The 24033-nt window shown below is 37.3% G+C and overlaps 8 protein-coding genes across 9 annotated transcripts; 5 read left to right on the top strand and 3 right to left on the bottom strand.

Moving 5' to 3' along the window:
• LOC18767265 (putidaredoxin) lies at positions 263-1025 on the top strand. Its single transcript, XM_007200330.2, has one exon. The coding sequence runs from the start codon at positions 312-314 to the stop codon at positions 801-803; it is 492 nt and encodes a 163-aa protein (XP_007200392.1). The 5' UTR covers positions 263-311; the 3' UTR covers positions 804-1025.
• On the top strand, positions 4935-5990 carry LOC109950531 (calmodulin-like protein 3). Its single transcript, XM_020569527.1, has one exon. It carries the CDS (start codon positions 5279-5281, stop codon positions 5738-5740), a length of 462 nt encoding a protein of 153 aa, XP_020425116.1. The 5' UTR covers positions 4935-5278; the 3' UTR covers positions 5741-5990.
• LOC18766270 (uncharacterized CRM domain-containing protein At3g25440, chloroplastic) lies at positions 6790-9282 on the top strand. Of its 2 annotated transcripts, none has more exons than XM_020570481.1 (4): positions 6790-7168; positions 7266-7584; positions 7767-8174; positions 8629-9282. In XM_020570481.1, exons 1-4 carry the CDS (start codon positions 7086-7088, stop codon positions 9175-9177), a joined length of 1359 nt encoding a protein of 452 aa, XP_020426070.1. In that variant the 5' UTR covers positions 6790-7085; the 3' UTR covers positions 9178-9282. The 2 variants fall into 2 exon arrangements, with proteins under 2 accessions (XP_020426070.1, XP_007201262.1); XM_007201200.2 differs by having other exon boundaries at positions 7078-7168; positions 7288-7584.
• Positions 9377-11184, bottom strand: LOC18767027 (protein FAR1-RELATED SEQUENCE 5). Its single transcript, XM_007199008.2, has 3 exons — positions 11036-11184; positions 10183-10797; positions 9377-9748 (listed from the first exon to the last, which is right to left on the bottom strand). Exons 1-3 carry the CDS (start codon positions 11099-11101, stop codon positions 9542-9544), a joined length of 888 nt encoding a protein of 295 aa, XP_007199070.2. The 5' UTR covers positions 11102-11184; the 3' UTR covers positions 9377-9541.
• Positions 11275-13636, top strand: LOC18766483 (protein FAR1-RELATED SEQUENCE 1). The gene is made up of 3 exons (XM_007199437.2): positions 11275-11418; positions 12151-12533; positions 13126-13636. The coding sequence occupies exons 1-3, from the start codon at positions 11361-11363 to the stop codon at positions 13339-13341; spliced, it is 657 nt and encodes a 218-aa protein (XP_007199499.2). The 5' UTR covers positions 11275-11360; the 3' UTR covers positions 13342-13636.
• On the bottom strand, positions 13810-16047 carry LOC18766681 (protein FAR1-RELATED SEQUENCE 5). Its single transcript, XM_007201516.2, has 3 exons — positions 15835-16047; positions 14734-15152; positions 13810-14250 (listed from the first exon to the last, which is right to left on the bottom strand). Coding segments are annotated over exons 1-3 (624 nt in total). The 5' UTR covers positions 15836-16047; the 3' UTR covers positions 13810-14046.
• LOC18767319 (protein FAR1-RELATED SEQUENCE 7) lies at positions 16433-19214 on the top strand. Its single transcript, XM_007200393.2, has 3 exons — positions 16433-16780; positions 17421-17872; positions 18763-19214. Coding segments are annotated over exons 1-3 (654 nt in total). The 5' UTR covers positions 16433-16779; the 3' UTR covers positions 18964-19214.
• LOC18767371 lies at positions 20452-21930 on the bottom strand. Its single transcript, XM_007201255.2, has 2 exons — positions 21470-21930; positions 20452-21327 (listed from the first exon to the last, which is right to left on the bottom strand). The coding sequence occupies exons 1-2, from the start codon at positions 21475-21477 to the stop codon at positions 20760-20762; spliced, it is 576 nt and encodes a 191-aa protein (XP_007201317.1). The 5' UTR covers positions 21478-21930; the 3' UTR covers positions 20452-20759.

The raw sequence follows: 24033 nt of genomic DNA, 5'->3' as shown, positions 1-24033 counted from the left end.
TCGTAACTTCAATGGTAAAACACTTAATCTTGCATTTGCTATAAAAATTCCAACTCTCGTTGTTTCTTCCTAAATAAAACAAGAAAAAGGTCCACTGGATTACATAAAAAGCAGTCATTTCTTTCTTTTTCTTTTTTTAATCTTTGGTATTAGGAATTAAAACATGCTTAATTTTTCTGTTTTTCTATTTTCTTGTTGGAGTTTCTATTTATCTTTTTTTTTTAGTTTTTACAATAAAGCATTTTTCTTTCCAACCAAACAGGTCATCACAGTCGACAGCCAAAAGCGTCCCCAAACCTGAAACAAGCAAAATGGCGATGGCGAGCCTTCAGAGACTTCGTCACTCCCAAATCCACCACCGCCTGCCTTCTCTCTCCTTCATCTCCAGATCCTCCGCCTCATCTGCATCCCCATCCCCATCCTCGCCCACCCACTCGGCAAAAGTCTCCGATCGAATTGTGAAGCTCTTCGCGATCGACGTCGACGGGCGCAAGCGCGAGGTGGTGGGCCTATCGGGCCACACTCTGCTCCGGGCCCTAGCCCAAGGCGGCCTGATCGACCCGGCCTCCCACCGGCTCGAGGATATCGACGCCTGCTCGGCCGAATGCGAGGTCAATATCGCGCAGGAATGGTTCGAAAAGCTCCCACCACGGTCCTACGACGAAGAGTACGTGCTCAAGAGGAACTCTAGGGCTAGGGTTCTCAACAAGCACTCCAGGCTCGGATGCCAGGTCGTCCTCACTCCTGAGCTTCAAGGTATGGTCGTCGCTGTTCCCGAGCCCAAACCCTGGGACATCCCATAAGATTAGGGTCTTGAAAGACTATGGCTTTATTCTGCTTTTGGATATAATAATGCGATTGTCTGGCTCAGGTGGAAATTTGGAACCAGTTTTTTATGTTGTGATGAAATGTTTTCGATTCTGTGTAAGAATTAAGGGAATTGTTGCTCAATTTCATGATTTGATTATGTTGGAATGTTGAATTGTTTATGGTGATCTCTGCTGCAATCCGCATGTTTTTTTCTATGTTGGTTTTATTGGTGACAATTGACAAAATGTAGGAGAAATGAAGAAAAGAATTGAGTTTCAGATTTGGGGTTTTCTAGAATGGGGGATAAAAAAAAATGCTTGTAGTGTTTCTGAAGTAGGAGTAGCTTGAGGAAATAAAGTGTAGATTTTGACTTGAATTGAGTATGAATGTGGATCTTCAGTTTGTAGGCGCATCTTGAGGAAATAAACCGTAGATTTTGATTTGTATGGAGCTTGAATGTGGATCTTCTGTTTTGTAGCAACCATCATGTTTTAGTTTATGTGAGTGAAGAGTGTTAGTTACCACTGCAAATTGTGGAATTTTATGGAATGTAGCATAAAGTGAAAATGATGCAAGAATTGAACAAAGGAGGTTTGGAATTTTGAGTTTTACTTTAACAGTTATTAGTTACGGTAAGAATGATGGCAAGTTTGATACACTTGAATGATAGCCCAGTATTCATTTTTATGGGTGGGTTTGTTTTGTGATCTGGTGATATTTAATTAGCAATGAATCATAATGACTTTTGTGAACTTGAGATTAGTTGGCTTAAGAAACTAAGTAACAGATTGGTTTGTGCTCAAAGCCTGAGTTGATCTCAATATTTTGGAGCTTCTTCTTCCTATTAACTCTTCTGATAGGCACACTATAGAGATGTGTGCCATAACATGAGGTTGGTTTGGTCCAACCCATATTTTTGCACTTGAGATGCTTTCTTCTATTCTGATGATTTCTTAGAACCTCTAGGTATTGAAGATATCAAAAGATGTCTCTGATCACTTTTCCAGCATGCTGTTGTGCCATACTGTTCTGTAGCATACTTGCTAAACACCATGCTGGAAAGAATAAGGGATACTTACCTTGAGGAGTAGGAATACCATGAGAAGATCATGATAGGTGCTTCACATTTGGAGCTTTTTGCTTAAAAATGCAGACTTTTGGAATTTTGGTTTCTTCTGTATGAAGTGACTAGAGCCCTTCAAGCACGTATACCTTGCCTGCTATATACCCATATTTTGGCTTCTGTTTGAAATCTGGCCATAGTAATACATTAAAATCATTTTAATAGTTTTACATGCAAAAAAAGGAAAATGAGATAGCCAATGGGGTGTCAGGATGATTGCTCCGGCTATGAGACTGCTGAATTGGAAATACTGGTGAAAGCAATGGAAATTGTATCTTTGGGATGGGTGCAAACTTGACATTCGAACCACTGAATTCATTTTTCCCTAGCTGCTTGTGGTTGATGGCTTGAAGAGAATTTATCATGATCATGATAATCGGCATCATCCTTGATCCTCTTCTGCTATCTTCTAAAATATTTGAGTGATGAATCTAGTGCTTGGAGGATGTGATCCTCATATCTTCTCCAGTAGCCATTAACGAAACGGGGACAGAAGAAGGGTAGCAGTGAGTGACTAGTAAGGTGCCCTTCTTTTGCCATCTGAATTCTTCTGCTTCCTGAATCTTCATCATCATCATCATCATCAACAAAGAACTTAAAAGAATTTTCGATTCAGAATTTAATGATCAATGTAAAATTCTTCAGCAGCTGATACGAAGTAAAGCTCAAAAAATTTTAATAGGGTGCAAACTACAATCTGCAGTTCAGATTAGAGTTAGGAAAAGACCTCTCCATCTCTTCTCGCCCCATAATAATTGGAAAAAATAATCTCTTCACCAAATTGGCAAGCACATTGAATGAACAATTGACAGAATAGAAAATATAAAATTTTCAATAATAGATACAAAATTCACGTATTATACACATAATTTTCACATATTATTGAATAAAAATAACATATATTAATTAAATTAAATAAGTTATATTAAAATATTATATAAAGGCTGAGCTATACCTGTTAAACATATTATATTTAAACAGTATAGCCGAGCGGCTATACCACGGTTTTTAAAAAATAGTATAGCGTTCGGCTATGCTTGCGAGGCGGGCCGCTTTTTGTTTTTAGGGAGAGTATAGCCGGGCGGCTATACGTGTTCTGACACATGGCATCTAGTCGCTAGGCGGGTATGTTTTTAATATATTTATAAATAGTATAGCCGCCCGGCTATACTTGTGTCTTTTTTATTTATTTATTAATAAAAATAGAATTGTCTCGGGTTTTCAAATTTTTTAAAAATAAATAGTATAGCCGGGCGGCTATACTATTTGCCCGACACGACACCACACAAAACCCTAGTCTGCCAATTTTCTATATAAATACGAGAATGAATGGCATCTCAATCATCTGAAGGTACCGATGGCTGTGCCGCTTCTTCTTCTTCTTCTTCTTCTTGGCGCTTCAGCTTCCCATCCAAACTTTAAATCTTCTGTTTTTGTTTTTGAATTTTATCTTTTGTCTAAGCAAGTTCAGCTTCTTGACTGGGTGTTGATTCAAACGACCCAGCCAAATGAATTACAAATCTTGCAAAATTCAATTCGTCGGTAGCACTCGCCTGAATTTGACCTCCTCCTGATCCTTCAGGCCCTTTTACTACCGGCACACCCTTTTCCTCTAATTTCTTGTCCCCTTTGTTTTTGGTTTCTGATAGGTTTTGCTAAATAGAATATTTTTCAGCTAGGGTTAAGCAAACGCACTCTGTCCCAAATCTTTCGATGTTTTGAGGCAATTTCTTCGTTTGCAATATTGATGGAATTCTAGTTTACTAGAATATCCAGCTACTCGCCCATCTGGTCTTTTCATTTTGATTGGTCTTATGGGCACATGGTTGGATTACATTCTGAATTTTTCCGTGCCATTGCAACCTATTTCCAGCTTTTGGGTCTTTCTTTTTTCAAGTTTTCAGATCCAATGGTGCAAATACTGGGTGCTTTTCTAGATTGTTCTTATTTAGAGCTAGCGAACCCAATGTTGAAGTTGAAGCTTTTCATACCCAAATGAAGGGACTGAATTGCAACCATTTTGGGATGAAGCATTTGACAGTCTTTGAATTGAAGTTGTGAAAACATAAAACAAGCACAATAAAACAGCAAAGCAAATTACCAAGAGACATCTTAATCTTCAAATAGATTACACAATCAGAGTGAATGGGAAGAGCTCCAGATTACTTCAGTCCTTGTAATTTGCTTGTTTTACCACTGGAGTCCATGTAGGATGAAACCCTAATCCCCAAAATTGTGCCTAAAGTGAATGGGAAGAGCTCCAAATTGTGTTTTATCATACTTGAATTGCAACTATTTTGGGTCGAAATTTGGATGAAACTAACACTATAAAATTGACAAAATTTAAATAAGAAGAATCAAAGTGTTAAAACCAACAAACTACATGATCCAAAAGTAATGTGTTAAAACCAACAAACTACATGATCCAAAAGTAATATGGGGCATGTATAATCTTATCTTATATCATGCGTTTTTTCTTACTGGAATTACATAAAATACATGGTGTATAATCTGGTGTTAATTTATTTATAAATATGGTTATAAATGTAGACAGAAAGTTCAAAATGATGTAGTTAGCGAGTGGTTAAGAGTGAATTATCTTGTCAATAAAATGCGGTTTAAATCATGAATGACGAGAAGTGGTTAGAAATATGATAAGTAAAATGTGACAAGAACATCCTCCAATCACTATGTTACTAATCTGTACTCATAATTTGAGTCTAAATTCTTACCATTATTACGAGTCTTAAACATCAAGCAACAGAAACGAAAAGGACAAGCAAGTTCTAGAAAATTATCCGACGCTCGGATGTAATATTTTGGGCCCACCCAAACTTGGGTCTTCAAGACCAAAAGCCGACTCCTAATTTGAGAAAATACGGCGCCACTTTTAACGGTCAGATCAGAATGCGTGACCAATCCAATACACGCAATGCCGCAAAAACGCGGGTTTACTTTGAAGCGGTTATGTTTTTCGGTACAAACCCGCGTTTTTCAACCAAACAACGGAATAAATCCACAAAACCAACGCTCAAACGTGTTGGATGGTTTCTGGTTCTCCCTGAGAGAAACTTTTTGGCCCTTATCGTTTTTTCACCTCCATTTTCCTCAACAACTCCAAACAACTTCCACCACCCGTTGTCAGTTTAGTAATAGCCGACTTTCTCAACCATATCGCTTCAGGGTTTTCCATATCTCGTTGCAACCCTTCTTTCAAATCTCCACAATCTTCATCAAAGCCTCAACTTTTCCTTGAGAGCGTCACATTTGGTCATCTGGGTTTTGTTGCTGTTGCTCAATTGCTCAACCTCTGATCAGATTAGTTTCTCAATTTCTGACAGTTTGATGGACAACAGGGCAGAGGTAAAACGAGTTTTTCAGATGTTTGATCGAAACGGAGACGGGAAGATCACCAAGAAGGAGCTCAGGGACTCTTTAGAGAACCTGGGGATCTACATTCCTGACAAGGACTTGATCCAGATTATCGAAAAAATCGACGTGAACGGAGATGGGTTCGTGGATATCGACGAATTCGGGGCCTTGTACCAGACGATCATGGACGAGAGGGATGAAGAGGAGGACATGAGGGAAGCATTCAACGTGTTTGATCAAAATGGAGATGGGTTCATTACAGTGGATGAGTTGAGGTCAGTTTTGTCATCTTTGGGGCTGAAGCAGGGGAGGACATTGGAGGATTGCAAGATAATGATAAAGAAGGTGGATGTTGATGGAGATGGGAGGGTTAATTACAAGGAATTTAAGCAGATGATGAAAGGTGGTGGATTTGCTGCTTTAGGTTCAACTTGATTTCATAAGAGCAGCCTATTTGCTTGTGTACTCTTGTGAAATCTCATGTTAAAAGAACGCAAAATCCTTTTGTTTCTTTGTGGGTTTTTACCATCATTTCTAGTTTTTTTTTTTTCTCCTTCTGGTGATTTTCATATTTTTAGTTAGTTTCTTTGTAATGTGTTTGATATGATCAGAAATATATAGTAGGACGCCTTCAAGGGGGAACAAGTAATATCGTTGTATATATATATTTTTTATTTATCGTTGTGAAAGTCTTTAGTTTTTTTCTTTCAGAGATAATATCTGATTTTACAAACTGAAATTGCATCGAGCTTAGAACATGTGTTTGCATTAAACAATCACAGCTAAGCATTCAGATAAGAAATCTCTTTAGAGTTATTGCATTTGCAACAACAAAATCATGCCAAAAATCAAATATTGAGTGGTTTTAAGAACTTGAAGTCCCTGTTTTTGGGATCTTCTCCTCTCCCCCTCATTTTGAGACATTCATTCAAGGTCTTATTTGTTGTTAGGGAGAAGTTGACACTCTAACTTGACAAAAACAACATGGGTTTTGGGAAGCATATTTTGGGACATCATCTCTCTTCTCCTAGATTTTGGCATTACAATTTTCCCAATGTGACTCTATCTTTCATCAATTTTCATCTTTAAAAGGTGATGTTGGTCTTTTGGGGTGTTAGCTCATCTTTAGCCAACCGAAAAATCAAAATGAAGTCGAATGCAATTCTGGTGAAATATTGTGGGGTTAATGGTGACCATCTCATGCCTCATCCTTCATCTTATGATGCTCACTATAGTTGTTAAAGTGATCAAAAGATGCGTGTACGGTTTTTAATTAAAGATCGAATTATTAATGTGCAATCGATATTTTACCAATGCTGACGACAATGATATTGACAAATGGATTGCAAATCAACATTTTAATCTTTATAAATCAGACGTCCATGTACATAAGCCAAACTCAGGAAAGAGGGGAAAAAAAGGTTACGTTTTATCTTTCTTCCAAGAAACCGGATGAATGAGGCGAACATTAGTATTACAGTTTTTCCTGTTTTGACAATATTAACCCTGTTACGGTTGGTAATCACAACAGGACAGCCAGGCCAACTTCGAAACGTCACCGTTTCCTGCTTACGCTGCCGCTTCTTCATCGTTCCAAACCGGGGTTCAATAGAAATAAGCCTGAAGAAGACGCACTTGAAGCAATTTAATTCAATTGAATTTTATCACTACTAAAAAGCTTCCAAACCCTCTGATTTTTGAAAGGGGCAAATTCGAAATGACCTAAAGTCGTGTTCTTTTGGATTCTCCAAAACAGAGAAGTGCGTGCATCTCAGGCCCAATGCAGAAACTGGCGCGGACGAGCGTCTTCCGTTCACTGCGTCTTCTCAAATCTCATAATCGGCTCAATATTGAGAAACCCAGGTACCCATCTTTCTCAAATCTCATAAAGTATGGAGCTTTTTGTGAAATATACATTGAGATAAATAGCATTTCATATCACGACCTCACGGTGGAGTAGCTTGGGTGATGTTGTATGCAAGGTGTTTGTTCAAAAGCCTGCTGTTTGGGACTTGGTTGGTATTACAAGGTTTCCATTGGAGGGCCATCGATGGGTTCATTCAGCTCCTTGTGTTAACGCAGAGCACAAAGCTGCGGAGCCATTGGGAAATTCGAAAGAAGGCACAGTTGCTAAGGACACTGGCAGTGCTACAGTGAAGAGGAAAAAGCTCAAGGGGAAAAGAGCAGTCGTTAGGTGGCTCAAGTTCTTCAGGTGGAAGAAGAAGAAGGATTTTAAGAGAATGACTGCGGAGGAAAAAATTCTCCACAAGTTGAGAAAGGTAAAATTCTATACGCTAAGAATTGTGTTGGGTTTTGATGTAAATGCCACTTTTTTATTACAGTTTTTATTGTTTTTGGCATATCTTTCAACCCATTTTCCATGGCACAAGTAACCCAATTGGACACCAAGTGTTAGAGAATGCAGTCTTACGTTAGAGAGTATGTGGTTGCTGTTTCGTAGGCTCAAAGGAAAGAGGAAAGGCTTGTTGAAGCTCTTAAGAAGATTGAGCCCTCGGAGACATCAGAGACAAACCATGATCCAGAAATATTGACACCAGAGGAACACTTCTTCTTTTTGAAGATGGGTCTCAAGTGCAAGAATTATGTGCCCGTTGGAAGACGGGGAATATACCAGGGTGTGATTCTGAACATGCACTTGCATTGGAAGAAACATCAAACTCTGCAAGTGGTGGTCAAGACATTCTCACCTGAGGAGGTTAAGGAGATTGCTTCTGAGCTGGCAAGATTAACTGGAGGGATTGTGCTCGGCATTCATGAAGAATACACAATAATTATGTACAGAGGGAAGAACTATTCTCAGCCACCGACAGAGATTATGTCACCTAGGGTCACTCTCTCTAGGAAGAAGGTTCTTCTCTGCTCCATGTTTTTATTTCTTTTATGCATGGAAATTTAGAATTAACCGTCGGAATTTCTGACACTGCCTGTTAAGGGGTTATGCTTTTTAACTGCATATTTGAAATCAATTTTCCATACAGTAACTACCACAATTGCTCCTTTTGTAAAACATTTTAAATCAATGCATGATAAGTACGACAATGCTTCCTCATGCCCTGGAAACAATTTTTCCTTGTGAACTATGGTTGATCAGTTGCATTAGGCATCCATTTTTTGGTACCTAAAGGACCTCATTAGTAAAGAAAGGGCATAAAAAGTATACAGAGATGTGCATGAATGCCATATGGTTAGACTTTTGACAGATGTTGGAATTAAAACTGGAGCCCCTGATCATGTACTTGAAATTTTGTCCATCATTATTGGTTCTCATTTTTTCCCTTCTGTTTACTGCTCCCCCCCGACAGGCTTTGGATAAATCGAAGTATAAGGATGGCCTTCGGGCTGTAAGGAAATATATTCCAAAACTCGAACAGGATCTTGATCTGCTTCGAGCACAGGCTAAAAGGAAACCTGAAATTGAAACAGATGCTATTGAAGAAACCCAAGAAACTGACATTGATAGTGTAGACTCCAGGAGCTCCTCAAATTTCAAGCTGGAGCCTTCAGATAAGCTGAAAGAAATAATCGGTCGAAGCAGGGGATGCTCTGAAGATGACCTTGTAACGGATTCAGAAATGCCTTCGGACTCCGAACATTTATCAGATATTTTTGAGACTGACTCTGACAAGGAGACTGAGGAGAAGGCAGAGCGACCCTTGTATTTGGAAGAGTTTGAAAAGTTTCCAGTTGAAAGTGATGGAGAACCTGAAGATTTTGAGGATCACCTGCGTCAAATATCCATGGACTCAAAGAAGGCTAAATCAGTGAACGAAGATGCTGACTTGCCAAATTTTGATGAGGTTGATAGGATATTTCTGCGCGCTGCTTCACTTTTAAAGAAAAAAAGAAATTGAGACACGTGTAAATTGTTTATGATCACCATTCGATTGTCAGATACTTGTTAGTTTCTGGTTAAATGTAATATTTGGTTGCTTTGGTGAATTTCTTTTGTGCTAAAATGGAGCCTTAAGAAGGGCTTTTGCTCCTAAAATGGAGCATCTTAAGGAAACCAAAAAAAGAAAAAACTGAGCAATGGTTACCTCTCACGAATGATAAACAATTCAGATATACTGAAGCATAAATACTTGACAAAATGGACACCAATATCGTCTGGTGTTTATCTAACTCAATATCCGATTGGCTGAAACAAATTAATGTTAAAATTAGTGGCATCTGTATTAAGCCTCAAAAGGGAAAAATGTACAAATGGCATTATTGTTATGAATCTACACAACGCTCATTCTCAAGTTCCCTAATGTTCCTTACTATATCTTGAACTCTTGTTGACAAGTGATCACTATGCTCTTGGATATCTTTCAAAAGCATACTTATTTGTTCCTGATAAGCTGCACATCGGCGTTTACATCGCTGTCTCTCATTGCTAAGTTCAATTGTAAGATCCCTAATTTTCTGATCCTTCTCATCCTGCGAGGAATAAGGGTAAACATACATTATCAAAATCAAATTAAAAGGAACACAATGCATTAGGCAGGGAAGCATTGTCTCATCAACTTCTATGAAACAAATACGGGTCCGTCAACAGCAGCTAGTTAATAAAAGCCAGGTAAAATGGCATTTCAAAAATTTCCTTCTATACTTTGACTATTTTATGAAATTGGATATGACAGAAAATTGCTTTAGCAGTCATAATTTTGAAATATTGTACACAACATATTGTTACTCTGGGCTTTTATTTTGTTCTCCAAGCAGCAGCTACGTTATTGAATTCAAGCTTAGGCACTGCCTTAGATTTAGGTCATTAGTCAGAAAGGAAAATATTGCAGAATCTGTCACCATTCAACTTAACTTCATAAATGCCACAAAACCTCCTATCTCATCATAGACGATTAGAAACATACCTCACTAATTAAGTTTTTCCCAAATCCTCGCCATGGAACTTTACTTGGAGCCATTAATGTGTGATTATGTTCTTTTACAAACTTGGTAACCACCCACTTCTCCCCATCTCTTAAAGCTACCCTCAGCATTGCAGCACAGCCTTCTCTGGTGACAGGTGGTGGAGGAAGAACTCTATCTTCCCTGCATACATATTTCTTATCCCGAAAACCCTCTCTAGAACAAACAAAATCTTGGCCAATAACCATGTTATTCATCCTCGAACGCCGGTTGTGATGAATCCTTACTGTAAACCCAGAATGCCTGCCATAAGCAATATAAAAGTCTCGAGCATCGTCTCTAGACTTGAACCCCATTCCAATGTATGGCTCTACAGCATTGCCCATCAAAGGCAAGCTTGCATTAGGCTGTTGTATGATCTTATCAACTTCAAGTGAGCATAAATCAATGTCCTTTGGAAGCTTATCATCATCAATCAATAAATGCTCATCACAGCTTTCAAATTCCAAACACCTTTCGCTCTCATCCGAATCGAATGATATATTGTTAGCCTTGCTTTCCATTGTTCCTTGTACAACAGAACAATTCACACAACCTCTACATTCATCACAACAACTCTGCAAGCAGCAAGGCCACCAAAATTACTCAATTTTGTAGTTTCTTTTTAAGAAAACTACCCAATCTAGTCTTATATTACGAAAACAAATACACCCACGAAGTATATATCAGAAAATTGAAAATCCAGATAAAATCATTCGGAAAAATTGGAACTTTTTTTAAAATTGCACCCCAATCTAATCTCAATTTGGAAACCAAGAATGCATGAAAAATATAATCCGCAAGAGAAATCCATACCTGACATAAGATTCTCAACAAATTGGCGGGTGAGAAGCACCAAAATTCAATCTTTACCACTTTCATTCATTTTCTATGGAAAGTGGAAACAAACGGAAAAATTAAGACCCTTTAGCGTAGAATTGTAGCGTCGACTTATGAGAGTTGGGCTTGGACTGAACAAGTTAGTCCAATACAGTGCCACAGTTACAAAACGACTAGTACAATGATGTCGTTGGATGTCATACGACGTTGGCTTTTGAGTAATTCTTTGAAATTGGATGTGGGTGATGCGCAGTGAAGGTGGAAGCTGTGAGCTTTGCTGAGCCCGTTTGTGAAACGTGAAATGGAGAACGGAAGACCAAGACCTTGGCTTGATTTGCTAAGTACCGACCCGAAACCCAGTAAGTACACTGCTAGCTTTCTTCCGTCAAGTAAATTAGTATTGGTTTTTTTTCCATCCAGTGGCCAAAATTCATGTTGCCTTGTTTGTGTTTGGTTGCAGAGCATTCTGAAAGAAATTTCAATCTTGTTATATAGAAATCTATTCTGGGTTTTACCTTTTTTGTACTTGGAGTGTAGAGAAACTTCTGAAACCCCCAAAACAAAAGTAAACCAAAAGCTCTTTAAAATCGAAAGATGTGAACTTTTTAACTCGATTATGGTGAAATAAAAAAGCTTTTTTTTTTTTGCTGTGTATTCTTTGATTGGGTGTAGAGGAGACTTTGTATGACCCATTTTTTTAGTGACCTGATACTCAGAGAGAGAAAGAGATCAGAAACATTGTGCTGGAACGATTGCCTGTAATATGTTAGCCATGAGCTTGGCTTCAATTTCTGTGATTACAATGTTTAGGAACCTTCGTAGTGATTCCAACCTCACCTGATGTATATGAACTTCAAATACAACAATGAAACAAATTCTTTCAGACTTCTCAAAAACTTTTTTCTACTTCAAGTATTTAGTTTTCAGCAGTGTGGTTCATGAGGAAACTGTAGGAGGAAAATCAATAGATGCAATTTTCTAGTATGTTGAGAGAGAGAGAGAGAGAGAGAGAGAGAGAGAGAGAGAGAGAGATTATGTTTGTCGAATATAATGATTGTGGTGATGTGTGATACTGAATATGAATGTGGCAGCTGGAGCACCTGAAACTTCTGCCGAAAGGGACTTGAATGCAGTTGCAGAACCATATGTTGGTATGGAATTTGACTCTGAAGATGCTGCCAAGGATTTTTATAGTGAATATGCAAGGCATGTAGGGTTCATCATGCGTATAGATCAGTGTCGGCGATCAGATGTTGACAAGAGAATTCTTTCCCGTAGGCTCTCCTGCAATAAGCAAGGGCGTTATGTAAAACCTAGAGATCAAGTCCGGCCAGTTCGGAGACCACGACCTAGCACAAGAGAAGGTTGTAAAGCAATGATGCTGGTCAAAGTTAATAAATCTGGAAAATGGGTTGTTACAAGAGTTGTTAAGGACCATACTCATCCGCTTATAGTTTCTTCTGGGATTTCTATGGTAAGTTTTATCTAATCTATTTTCAAGAAGTAACTATTACTGGAAACTTTTATGTGAAGTTTTGAGTTAGTTCTCGTTACTCTATGCTCATTACTCTCATGGAACTTCTAAAGCAGGAGGAGAAACATGATTGATTGAACTTTGCTTATTTACTGTGGTGCTGAAACGAAAATTTCAAAATATCAAAAAATCATGGTTTATGTACTTTTTAATCAGGATAAGTGCTTTAGATTCCTCATCCCTGCTATAAGTATCATGGTTGCCGTCAATGTAATTCACTAGCTGCTCTAGAAACGAGGCCCCTGAGGTTTTCAAGGAGAAGCAAATTTTACAGGCAAACTTTTCCATGCAATGGAGTTTCACAGACCTAGTTTTCGACGGCCCTCGGAATTGGATCATAATTGATCAGGATAGGAGTTTTTTTCTTTCTGTTTTACTTTTAAGATGATGAATCTCTTGACTTGAGTTTTATTTCTGCTATTAGGAAATAGAGTTTGACACAGGATCTAAAAGTGCACATAGGTACATGATTGTGAAACTGCATTTGCCTTTAACCTCTGAATCTGTTTTGTTTTCAAATATACATTCTTAGGATGAAAGGGATATGAAGATTGAGCAACTCACTATGGAGCTGGAGCGTGAAGATCAGTTATGTGAACTATATCATGGGCTACTACTTACATTGCTGGATAACGTTGAGGAGCAAACAGAACTGATATCCATGAAAGTTAGCGGAGTCGTTAACGATGTAAGAGAATTTGAGACTGAAGTTGAAAGACTTCCACAAAATGAACTGGACGACAATTGAAGAAAGAAGTATGGCTCTGTGCATATTAGTGGTATGAGGATGGATTCAACTAATGTTTCTCCTTTTGAGAGTATTTTGACAGATTAACATACTGTATAGATGAGTGAGCTTGGCCCATTTATACCACAAGCAATCTCAGAAAATGTCTTGAATTGAACATGAATAACTTAGTGAATGCAATACCCCTAAGGCAAACAATTGCTTTGTCCTCCCATTGGCCAGGGTGGCCCTTTTGGCCTTGTTCCTACACTTATTTTTAATTTACTAATTGTTTCTTTTCTTTTCAATCCAGAAATCGATATGTCCATTCAAAAAGATATATTTTCTAGTGTTAATTTTAATTTAGCACCCTGAACTTACACCCTTAAGCCTATTAGTATTGAACAGAAATTTATCCTACTTTCTAATTCAACATCACTGCAATATTAACAATCATGTGGTGAAAAAGGAATTTTTGAATATTGCAGATACAGAGAGTATGATACTGAAGCTGCAATTATGATAAAAGAGTCATGAACCTTTCGTTCAATCTAATGAAACAATTAAAGCTTGAGGTCAAACTAAGAAAAAAAGGAATTTTCTATTTGTGAAAAAAGGACTTTCCTATCTGTCATAAAAGAAACTGATTCTAATAAAAACTGTACATTCTTGGATGGAGCTGAATGCAAATAAGTGGCAAATAAATCCTGGTGTTAACTTGCAAGGCTATCTACGACGAGAATGTTTTTGCACTTCAGATTCAACTTTTCTCACATTGTCAACTATAACTTGTATCTTTTCCGACAGTTCTTCCGTTTCTGCTTCAACGTTATTCATAAAACTGAGAAGTTTTTCTCTATAACCTGCACATAGCTGATCTTGACGCTCCAACTCCATCATAAGTTCCTCAATTTTCCTATCCTTATCACCCTGCAATTATCAATAAGCAAATAACTCATCTGCAGAAACTGAACTAATTCAAAGTATATCACACCTATTGAAAATTAATAATCATAAGCGAAACCAAAAAAAAAAAAAACGCGAAGTTTTGATATCCCGCACTTTTAGGTTTCAACTATTGAATTCAAGGTTTTAGTTGGGAAAAGGCTTCCTAAACTATACTTGCTTGGTCATGAGACCACTTTCACATAATTCTAAGGTTATTCGTGAACGTCATTCGTGAACATCACTAGAAATCTTCCAAACTCATTCCCCTTTTTCTGCTTGAAACTTGTTCAATCAGTAGTTCATTCAACAACTTATGATACACCTTAATATGAGGGAACCAGGCTTTGATGTGGCAAAGAAGGGGCAAAAATCAAAAGCAAAAAACAATGATCTTGAAAATTCAATAAGATATGATGAATAAAGGAGAAGATTGTTGAAGCAATTAAATATTTTAAATAAGCTCACCGCTGTGCTAAAACCACTGGCAGTAACAACCAGAGGATGATTATGATCCTTTACAAACCTTGTAACAACCCATTTTCCAGATTTTTCCATCTTCACCAAGATTGTTGCATTGCAACCCTCTCGTGCACTAGGTCTAGGCTTTTTCTCAGGTCCAAATTTCCCCTTCTGGTTAGGAGAAAACCCTTGTTTGTTACACCCAAGCCGACGGGCAAGAGTTCTCCCATCAATGCCTGATCGACGACGCTGCATAACACGAACGACAAATCCGACCTGTCTGGCATAATCAGTATAGTATTTCCTGGCGGCATCTTCAGAATCGAATTCCATACCCACATAAGGTTCCGGAATTGGACCTTCTGAAGCAACTATGGCCATTTCAACAGACTCATCTACTGCCCCGGCTTCCCTTTCCAAATCCACTGTCATAAATCAAGTAAGAGAATCCATAAACATCTTTACGGGTGTATTATATGCGTAATTTGTTATTAAAACGAATCTAACACACTTAATACTCCATAAAGAGCTCAACTGAACTAAAGAAATCTACACACCACATTACTTTCAAACAATATCATGAAATTACTTTTCTAATACTTGGGTCATTTTCTCATGGAGAATTTTCGTCTTGCTAAAAGGAGAAGTACTAGTTTAACTCAAAAGGTAAAGCCTTCATGAAATTGGACCAATAACCCAATGTTAATATCCACAAGAAAAATTCTTGGACCAATAGCTCAAAACAATACAAAGAAACAAACTCCAAAACACAAATTTGAGCAACAAGCTGCTATTTCCACAAATAGTTCTAGAATGCTCAGTTGAATGTTATCTATGAAATAACCGGAGATCTGAGAATCTAAAAACAAAGTTTTTCCACTTTCCCACACTTTCTCGTCAATGAATGGATTGCATGACCTATATTTCTCAGAAAAATTAAACAACTTTGCAAGTATTTTCGAGTAGTTAGAAGCATTTGGAGGGAACAAGAGGTAAGAACATATAGATTGGTTATAATTATAAAAAAATTTAAAAAAAAATAGAAGGAAAAATTGGAGTTGAAAGGCTGGTAGAGCGGGGGTGAGAGAAAAGAAGAAAGGAACTTACTTTAATTAAAAAATAATCGAAGTGCTTCGGACTGATATCGGAAGCTGAAGATCTTCTTCTGGCTTTCATGGACTGATCGAGACGAAGATAGAGACTGCTCAAATGTAAGTGAGTAGTGAAATCGATTTCTTTTCTTCTTCTTTTTTATTTTTTATTTTTTATTTTTTTGTTTTGGCTTTAGAATTTCTCACACGCAACTATGATGTCGTAGAGATTCGAACCAAAAATCTCTCATCTGCAAGTCAAGCTCCCTTTTCGCTATGATATGCCTGCCTCTTATAGCTTTTTTTAAGTGGTCAGGGTTATACAGTTTAGAAGGTTCTGAATTGGGCTGGGCTCACAGTATTTTTTTTTAAAAAATTTAAAGAAAACAATATTCTAAACTATTTTTAATGTCCAACAAAGCAAAAGTGGATTAAGGAAGTTAGTCGGAGCAGTGAGTTCGTCGCTTTTCTTTGCACTTAAATTTGAATCTCTTTTCTTATTTTTATTAAATAAAAAAAGAAAAAGAAAATATCATACTTTAATTAACTAACCTAACTCACGTTTAATTAGATAATAATTGATAAAAGAGGGGTTTCTATTTTTGTCAAAGAGAAAGGCTATTTAACTTATATTTCTAACACAAAGGATATAGATAATATAGATTATTAGAAAGAATTTTTTAAAAAAAATTAAGAAAGGAAAAACAGTAATCCGTACAGAGGGACGCTGTTCTTCGCCGTAGAGGATCATTATTCTCTATCTGCCTGCCACACCCCCTCTGGACTCTGAGCTCCGATACCTCCCTGAAACGTTTTCAACCGCCACCTCCTAAGAAAGAACAGGGAAAAAGGAACGACCTTTTTTTTCTTCTTCTTCTCTCTCTCTCTCTCTCTCTCTCTCTCTCTCTCTCTATTGTGGAAGCTAAGCAAACTACTGGGTCAGGATCTCTCTCTTAAAACAAGTGAGTTAGTCCTTTTCTTTCACTCTTAATTTGTCTAAACATTCATTAATCTGCACTTGGTTTAAAGCTTAGATTCTTCTGTTTTCTATTTTGGAATTTCCACTCTCTTTGGCTGCTGAGAAATGATTTAAAACGATGAGTTGGGCAACTTAAAATTCAGCAACCCCAATTTTAGCTGCTTGTCACATTTCCACTCTGATATGACTATTCTCTTGTGTTTTCTGAGCAGCCAAACACAACCAAACTATGTACCCAGCATTCAAAACATGTTCAGTTCAATTTCGTTGACAATTGATTTTGAGCTTATTTGTGTATAAAGTCGAATTCTTTATAAATGAGCTTGCTTTGGAATAATTTGTTTGCTATTTCAAGTGGTTGGATTAGATATAGTTGTGGTATTCAACAGATGTCATTTGACTCGTTACATTCGTAAAATGAGTTTCCACGGAAGTAGTTCCTGAAAATTCAGAAACTAGTTTACTCGTTTCTGTAACATTATAATGTGAGACTTTACACGATTAATTATGCATTGAACTCGCTTTGGTATGAGAGTTCATTTTCACCCTCAAAGTCTCTGTCTTGCTTGAGTTCCTGAAAATTGAACCTTAGATTGACTCTTAGAACGATGTCTATTTGGCAGTGGATGAACAATCTTCTATGAGCAAGGATGAGGATGTGATAGAGAGTTCCAATGGAAAAGATGCAGTCACATCTGAGGGGAATTCGGATATGGAACCATATGTGGGTATGGAGTTCGAATCTGAAGAGGCTGCCAAAGTGTTCTATGACGCATATGCAACACACTTGGGGTTCATCATGCGTGTTGATGCGTTCCGAAGATCCATGCGTGATGGTAAGGTAGTTTGGCGTAGGCTTGTGTGTAATAAAGAGGGATTTCGTAAGACAAGACCCAAAAGAAGTGAGAATAGGAAGCCTCGCGCAATCACCAGAGAAGGGTGTAAAGCAATGATAGTGGTAAAGAAAGAAAAATCGGGAAAATGGATAGTAACAAGATTTGTAAAGGAGCATAACCATCCACTGGTGGTTACACCTGCAAATGGTCGTCGCACTGTGCTTCTATCTCAAACACCAGTGAGTACTCGATAAGATTTCTCTCGTTCAAATTCTATTTGTCTATGTCGCCTTATTTTATCTAATCTGCATTTGTGAGTTGCTGAACTGTAGTTTACAGGTTTATTTGGTGACATTTGAGATGCATTGTGATTTGTGTGGCTTAAGTTAGTGGATTATCTAGTATCTGTGATGTTACTCTATAGATTTGGAAGTGCATCTCATGTTCTAGTATCATCTAAAGAACCTGAGATTTGCTGCAGTCTGTTGCCTGGAAGTGTTTTGGAGTTCTTACAAGTTGGAAAGTTACTATTGTTATGTGGCTTACATGATATTAGTAATTTTGGTTAATTGGATGAGGTTAGCAGATGCCTCTTGCTTAAAAAGGTTACTCTATGTTGTAGTTTCTATTGTTTCATTGTTCTAAGTTTATAGTTCAGATACTAGACAACTCATGCTTCTTCACCTCCAAATTGTTAAAATCAATTTTGATATTCAATCTAAAACTTAAACTTACTCAGGTAATTATAAAAAATATATATAAAGAAATAGCTCCCCACTCAACTCTAGTAGTAACCTTTATTAGAATTTGTACAGGTCCCTTCATGTGCCATATTTGCTTCTCTAATCCGTTTCTGTGATCTATTATAGTGGGTGTCTGTATTCTGGTCAGTTCAAGTTTATAATTGTATCTTTTGGTATTGTGCTCTAGTTTATAATGGTTAAAGCGAGCACTTCATATAGTTGATCACTGCTTAGTAAAGCCATCTAGCAGCTACTTGATGTATGTTTATGACGGCATGGGAAGAGTTCTTTGCATTCTGTTACCATAATATTTTCACTGACAATCAATGTTTACCATGCATTATCTGTTTGTTTTCTTATTTTTTCTTCTTGTGGGTATGTTCCAGGATGAAAAAGATGTGAAAATTCGGGAGTTGACGGCTGAGTTACAACGTGAGCGGAAGAGATCTGCAGCCTATCAAGAACAACTTGATATGGTTTTGAGAGAGATGGAAGAACATTCAAATCACCTCTCAAGAAACATTGACGGTATAGTCCAAAGCGTGAAAGAAATTGAATCGAAGAGGGTGGCACCCTCAAACAGTTAAAGGCTGTTCTATTTGTTCAGCTGACCATTTTTGTACAATTCCTTTCACGTGTGTTGCTTGTATTCAGGACTGTAAATCTCAGTTTTAGGTTGAGCATATACTGAATAACCCGGTAGTTTCTTTTCTTTCTTTTCTGAATTAGCCTGTAGTTGTAAAAATAGCATACCTATAATTAGCAAGATGTTCTAACTCTGTAAACTAGCGTACCCCTCTTGTTTTTCTTCAGTTTCATTTGGTATAGCGTGTTACTTTCACTCTTTTTCGCCATGCCATCATTATGCACTACCAGAAGGAGAGCTCGGAGTTGTTAATTTCTAATATGACCCCAAAATTATGAACAACATTTGATTGTATCAAGTATTGTTCATAATTTTGGGGAATTTGTGTTTCGGATATGTAGGGGCTGGCCAGCCTGGACCCATCAAGTTGCAATATCTGAGCTTGCAAATCCCATTTTGCTAATCCTTGTTTAGTACTTCTTGGATTTACGTGTAAACAACTTGTTTCTTTGCTTATAGGTTTTGTGCCTCTAAAGCGTAACGGCTTATTTCAACTTTCTCCAAGTTATATGCTTTGGTCCTAGAAAACACACGGCGGGAATGGAGGAACAGTATCATTTGTACACTCCATAACTGAGTTTCCATCCAAAAGCCACACAAGCCCAAGTTGGAAAATTTCAGAGAGATCAATTTACACCTACTCCTGTTTTTCTTTTCTGTCTCAATCGACCAGGGTGCTTGCCAAAGTGTATTTTCAGGGCTATTATCAATCACCATTTGGTGGGGGCCCTGAGGGCTTTCAATACATTTCTATTCCAGAAAGCTAAGAGGATGAGATCATCTAGCTGAGAAAAACTTGCATGTCACGAGGTTAGCACTATTTTGTTATCTTCATCCAATCATTTGTCACCATGTAAAATCCTTATTACGCATTGTGGAACGTAATTGAATGGGTATGGCAAAACAGTGATATCCCGTAAATGAAAGTTTTTCTCCCCCTAGTTGGCTCTGATCACTGATGTGATCAAAAGAAGGGAGACGGGGGAAAGGACTTGAAAATATAAAATGAGATCAGAATATGCTCTTCTTTTTTGCTTTTTTCAATGAGGCTCATCAAGTCTCAAGTCAAGCACGAGTTATATGGAGACAAAGCAAACTATTGACCGGGGGACGCCATGAGACCCTGGTTCGAGTCCAATGTTGGTAGAAACGTTAAGGAAACAAAAAATAAGGGTCTCAAATGCAACTAAAGCCAATATCATATGTAAACCCAAAAAAACCTCCTTTCTGCAACAGAAATCCAACTTAATAATGCCACTCTCCCGAGATTGTCATCCTTTTTTTCTGTTTTTTGGGCTTGAAGATAGAATGCAGGGAGAACAGAGTGAAAAACCAAGCACAAACGAACACAGAAAGAAAAAGACACCAAAAACCACAAAAGGGCAGGAAAATCATGTGATGGTGTCTGACAAACTTAAACAACATTGCATCAGCAGCTAATTTGAGTGAAATTGCAGCTTCTGCCAGCCAACATTAACAAAGCAATTCTAGAAACCGACCATAACCCAGATATCCAACCAACATTAATCAGCTGAGTACTCAAAAGAAGCAGCTAAAAGATACCATCTTTTGCAGATTTCTCTTCCAACCAAAACAGAGGTTTCAAACAAAGGCCAGTCAAAACCGTCTCTTGTAAACAAAATGAGACAAAACAAAGACCAATTGACAAAACCCAGAGAGACAATTATACAAAATATGATACTGAACAAGAAACATATATATATAATTGGGCTTCAGCTAATGAAGAAAAGCATAAACAGCAGTCGAAATATAGACCAAAAGAGCCGTGGAAACCAAAACGACAAGAGCCGCAACAGAATGCACAGCAGATTTGCTTCCACAAGATAACATCCCCAACCTGATCTGAATCACATCCACCATTGACAGCACCAAAAACACACAGCCCATCACCGACCCGAAGGCCGAACCCATCATCCCAAATCTCAAGACTTTGAGATTGATGTGGGCCCGGAAGGCCTCGTCGACATCCTTGCTGTTGAGCAAGTTGATTGCCAGCTTGAGGCCCTGCGCCACCAGAGAAGAGAAGAGGAAGAAGCTGAAGGAGACAACCTCAAAGACCAGGAGCTTCTTGGCTACGCCGGTTCCGGCGTCGCAGGCTGTCTTGCCCTCGAGGCTTCTCTGTCCTGGTGTTGTCAGAGACAGACCCACGAAGACTGCGATGGTGAATAGTGAGTTGACGTTGACCAGGCCGTCTAGAGCCGTGACGTGGACGCTTGTGGTGGATGAAGATGACATCACTCTCCGGCCGTCTTGGGTGTAACACTCTTTTGGGTAGCCATCAGATCTGGAAATTAAGAGAAGAAACAACAAAAGATGATCAATTTTTCAGCTTAGAGGTTAATTTGCAGATGAAAGCTTGAATTTGAAATATGAGAGAGAGAGAGAGAGAGAGAGAGAGAGAGAGAGAGAGAGATTGTGTGCTATACTCTTCCATGGCTTTGAAATTGTAATGTTGCTTGTTGGGTTTATGAATTTCCTTTTATTTTGTTGCTCAGTTGTTGCTTGCAGGGTTTTATGTTGGTTCTTGGGGGAGAGAAGGAAAGAAGAGGGAAGGGCCCAAAAGGAAGATGCTTTGCTTTTGTTGCCTTTATTTTGGGGTTGGTTTTAAAGTTTTTTTGAGATTTTGGGTGGGTGTGAGAGAGATGAAAGACATGGAGAAAGGGTGGGGTTTGTTTCAATTTTTTTTTTCTTTTTCAAAACATCAATGTCCTTAACCTATAAAGTTGACGCAGACGTTCAAGAAAAATAGTCATGACTACGTGATTGACAAAATTCTTGCCCATAAATGGGTTTATAAAAGCTCGGAGAAATGTTTTATCGGTAGTGTCAGTAAGTTAAATGTTTACAGATATTGTAAAATTGTGTATCTGAATTATTAATCATGTTAATTTTTATTTGTAATTTTATGATAAAAGATTGATAAAATAACATCATCCTACTATGATATCGGCATTGTTCTTGTTGTAATAGAAACATTGTATATGCCTATTTCACCAAAAACATTAGCGAAATATGGTTAGGAACTTCAAAATAGGTTATTAGTTGGATTTCATCTAATATACCAAAAAATTGTTCACAAAAGTAAAATGACTGGAAATAAGAACACATACCCTTTTTTTGGGTGAAAATATTGCAAAGGATTAGGCCTTAAGGCACTGGTGGAACAAAAAAAAACAAAATCTAAATTTACAGAAGGAGCTGCATGTGAAGCTTAATTCGACTTTGGATGACCATAATTCTAGTTTAGAAAACACTTCCAAGTATTTTTATAACTTATAAGCACTTTTAGACTCTCTCTTTTTTCTAAATAATGTCAAAAAGCACTTTTGGTTATCTAGAGGCAATTCCAAGCATCATCTCTAATGCAGTTATGCTAGATCATAAGACCATAGTGCTCACATTGTGACATCTTTGACAATTGGGAATCATTTTAACCTAGTTGATTCTCACAAACTATCAAGCTGTACAAGGAAGGAACTGTAAAAAACAATAACTATTATGAAACAGAAAAAAAAGATATGCTATAACTAACACTGTTATAGCTGCTCTTCATCCTCGGATTTTATCTCTTTTACATTCTCAGTTAACCATGTCCGGGTTTATGTCAATTCTCACAGTGAAGCTTTGCATATAGCTCACCAATTTTCTTATATCTCTCATCCCACACATTCAGAATATGTGCTATAAACATAAATGTATAATGTTGCATAAAATTCAGAAGTTGAAACATCAATGAAACGCCTATGTGCTACATTCCATATTCAAAGAGCAGAGCAGCAAGCAAACTTTACATTCCATACTCAAGGTTTTGCTATTTATACCAAGTAACTCTTGACAACAATACTACCATTGGAAAAAAGAATTGCTACCCCAAATTACTATATTCAGAAGAAATGATTTCCATGCATGTATTCCAAATTTCACATATATTTGCATTCGCCCAGCAATTTATACATATGAGTGTCTGTGTGTTTTTTAGTTATGTGAAATTGCAGGAAAATGTGTTAGGAGAGTTTTATTTTTTATTTCTAAAGGCAAAAAGAAAGGAAGAGAGAGATGAAGTAATAAACGGAACAAAAGACATATGAATGACATAGATTACTCAAATTTATTCAGTCAAAAAAAATAGTTAAATGCTTTTGAAAAATGTAATTTTGATGCAATGCAATTTGCATAATCACAAGGTTTAATATCACAAAACATCCATAAGGTTTACGAAACTATCATATTGCATCTTTAATATTTTTTTGTGTCATTTATGGTCCTCAAGATTAGTATATGTGATCACAAATGGTCCTTGCCGTTAGGTTTAGTCAAAAAAACTCCGTTAGTTTGCTGACGTGGTATATATATATATATCACAAAACATTCTTAAGGTTCATGCACCTATCACAAATGGTCTTTGCGAAATTTTTTAATTTTTTAATTTAAAATTCATAAAATTTTGGCTTTCTTTTTTAAATTAAAAAATATATTTTTTGTATTTTAAATACGCGCTACATTATATTTTTGAAGAAGTGGGCTCCACATATATGCCACATCAACAAACTAATGAATTTTTTTTAAAAATAATTTAAAATTCATAAAACTTAAAAATGAAAACCAAAATGTTATGAGTTTTAAATTGAAAAAAAAAAATTTTCACAGGGACCATTTGTGATAGGTGCGGGAACCTCAAGGATGTTTGGTGATATATATATGTCATGTCAGCAAACTAACGGAAATGAAACTTAACGGCATAGACAATTTATGATCACATATACTGATCTTGAGGACTACGAATGACAAAAAAAAATAATTAAGGATGCAATCTGATAGTTTCGTAAACTTTAAGGACGTTTTGAGATATTAATTTCTTATCTTGATCCTAAGACACAATTCTACGCTCTGATTTAATATGGGTGGGACCCACATTCTAATTATGAGTTATGGCCCAGTTTGTATATGATAGGCAAGTTTTGGCCCGTTTACGGCCCAACCCAAATAAAGG

This window comes from Prunus persica, chromosome G8, assembly GCF_000346465.2.
Source record: "Prunus persica cultivar Lovell chromosome G8, Prunus_persica_NCBIv2, whole genome shotgun sequence".
In the NCBI taxonomy this organism is placed as follows: domain Eukaryota; kingdom Viridiplantae; phylum Streptophyta; class Magnoliopsida; order Rosales; family Rosaceae; genus Prunus; species Prunus persica.
This window is presented reverse-complemented; position numbering and strand designations above follow the sequence as displayed.

Excerpts from the sequence above, each read along its gene's own strand:
- LOC18767027 (XM_007199008.2), bottom strand. The coding sequence starts at position 11,101 with ATGAAAGTGGTAAAGATTGAATTTTGGTGCTTCTCACCCGCCAATTTG. Across the intron at positions 10,798-11,035 it reads TGTTGAGAATCTTATGTCAG|AGTTGTTGTGATGAATGTAG; the intron begins GTATGGATTTCT and ends TGCTGCTTGCAG. Across the intron at positions 9,749-10,182 it reads GGAAAAACTTAATTAGTGAG|GATGAGAAGGATCAGAAAAT; the intron begins GTATGTTTCTAA and ends TATTCCTCGCAG.
- LOC18767265 (XM_007200330.2), top strand. The coding sequence starts at position 312 with ATGGCGATGGCGAGCCTTCAGAGACTTCGTCACTCCCAAATCCACCAC.
- LOC18766270 (XM_020570481.1), top strand. The coding sequence starts at position 7,086 with ATGCAGAAACTGGCGCGGACGAGCGTCTTCCGTTCACTGCGTCTTCTC. Across the intron at positions 7,169-7,265 it reads CTCAATATTGAGAAACCCAG|CTTGGGTGATGTTGTATGCA; the intron begins GTACCCATCTTT and ends ACGGTGGAGTAG. Across the intron at positions 8,175-8,628 it reads TCACTCTCTCTAGGAAGAAG|GCTTTGGATAAATCGAAGTA; the intron begins GTTCTTCTCTGC and ends CCCCCCCGACAG.
- LOC18766483 (XM_007199437.2), top strand. The coding sequence starts at position 11,361 with ATGGAGAACGGAAGACCAAGACCTTGGCTTGATTTGCTAAGTACCGAC. Across the intron at positions 11,419-12,150 it reads AAGTACCGACCCGAAACCCA|CTGGAGCACCTGAAACTTCT; the intron begins GTAAGTACACTG and ends TGAATGTGGCAG. Across the intron at positions 12,534-13,125 it reads TTTCTTCTGGGATTTCTATG|GATGAAAGGGATATGAAGAT; the intron begins GTAAGTTTTATC and ends ATACATTCTTAG.
- LOC18766681 (XM_007201516.2), bottom strand. Across the intron at positions 14,251-14,733 it reads CCAGTGGTTTTAGCACAGCG|GGTGATAAGGATAGGAAAAT; the intron begins GTGAGCTTATTT and ends TGATAATTGCAG.
- LOC109950531 (XM_020569527.1), top strand. The coding sequence starts at position 5,279 with ATGGACAACAGGGCAGAGGTAAAACGAGTTTTTCAGATGTTTGATCGA.
- LOC18767319 (XM_007200393.2), top strand. Across the intron at positions 17,873-18,762 it reads TGCTTCTATCTCAAACACCA|GATGAAAAAGATGTGAAAAT; the intron begins GTGAGTACTCGA and ends GGTATGTTCCAG.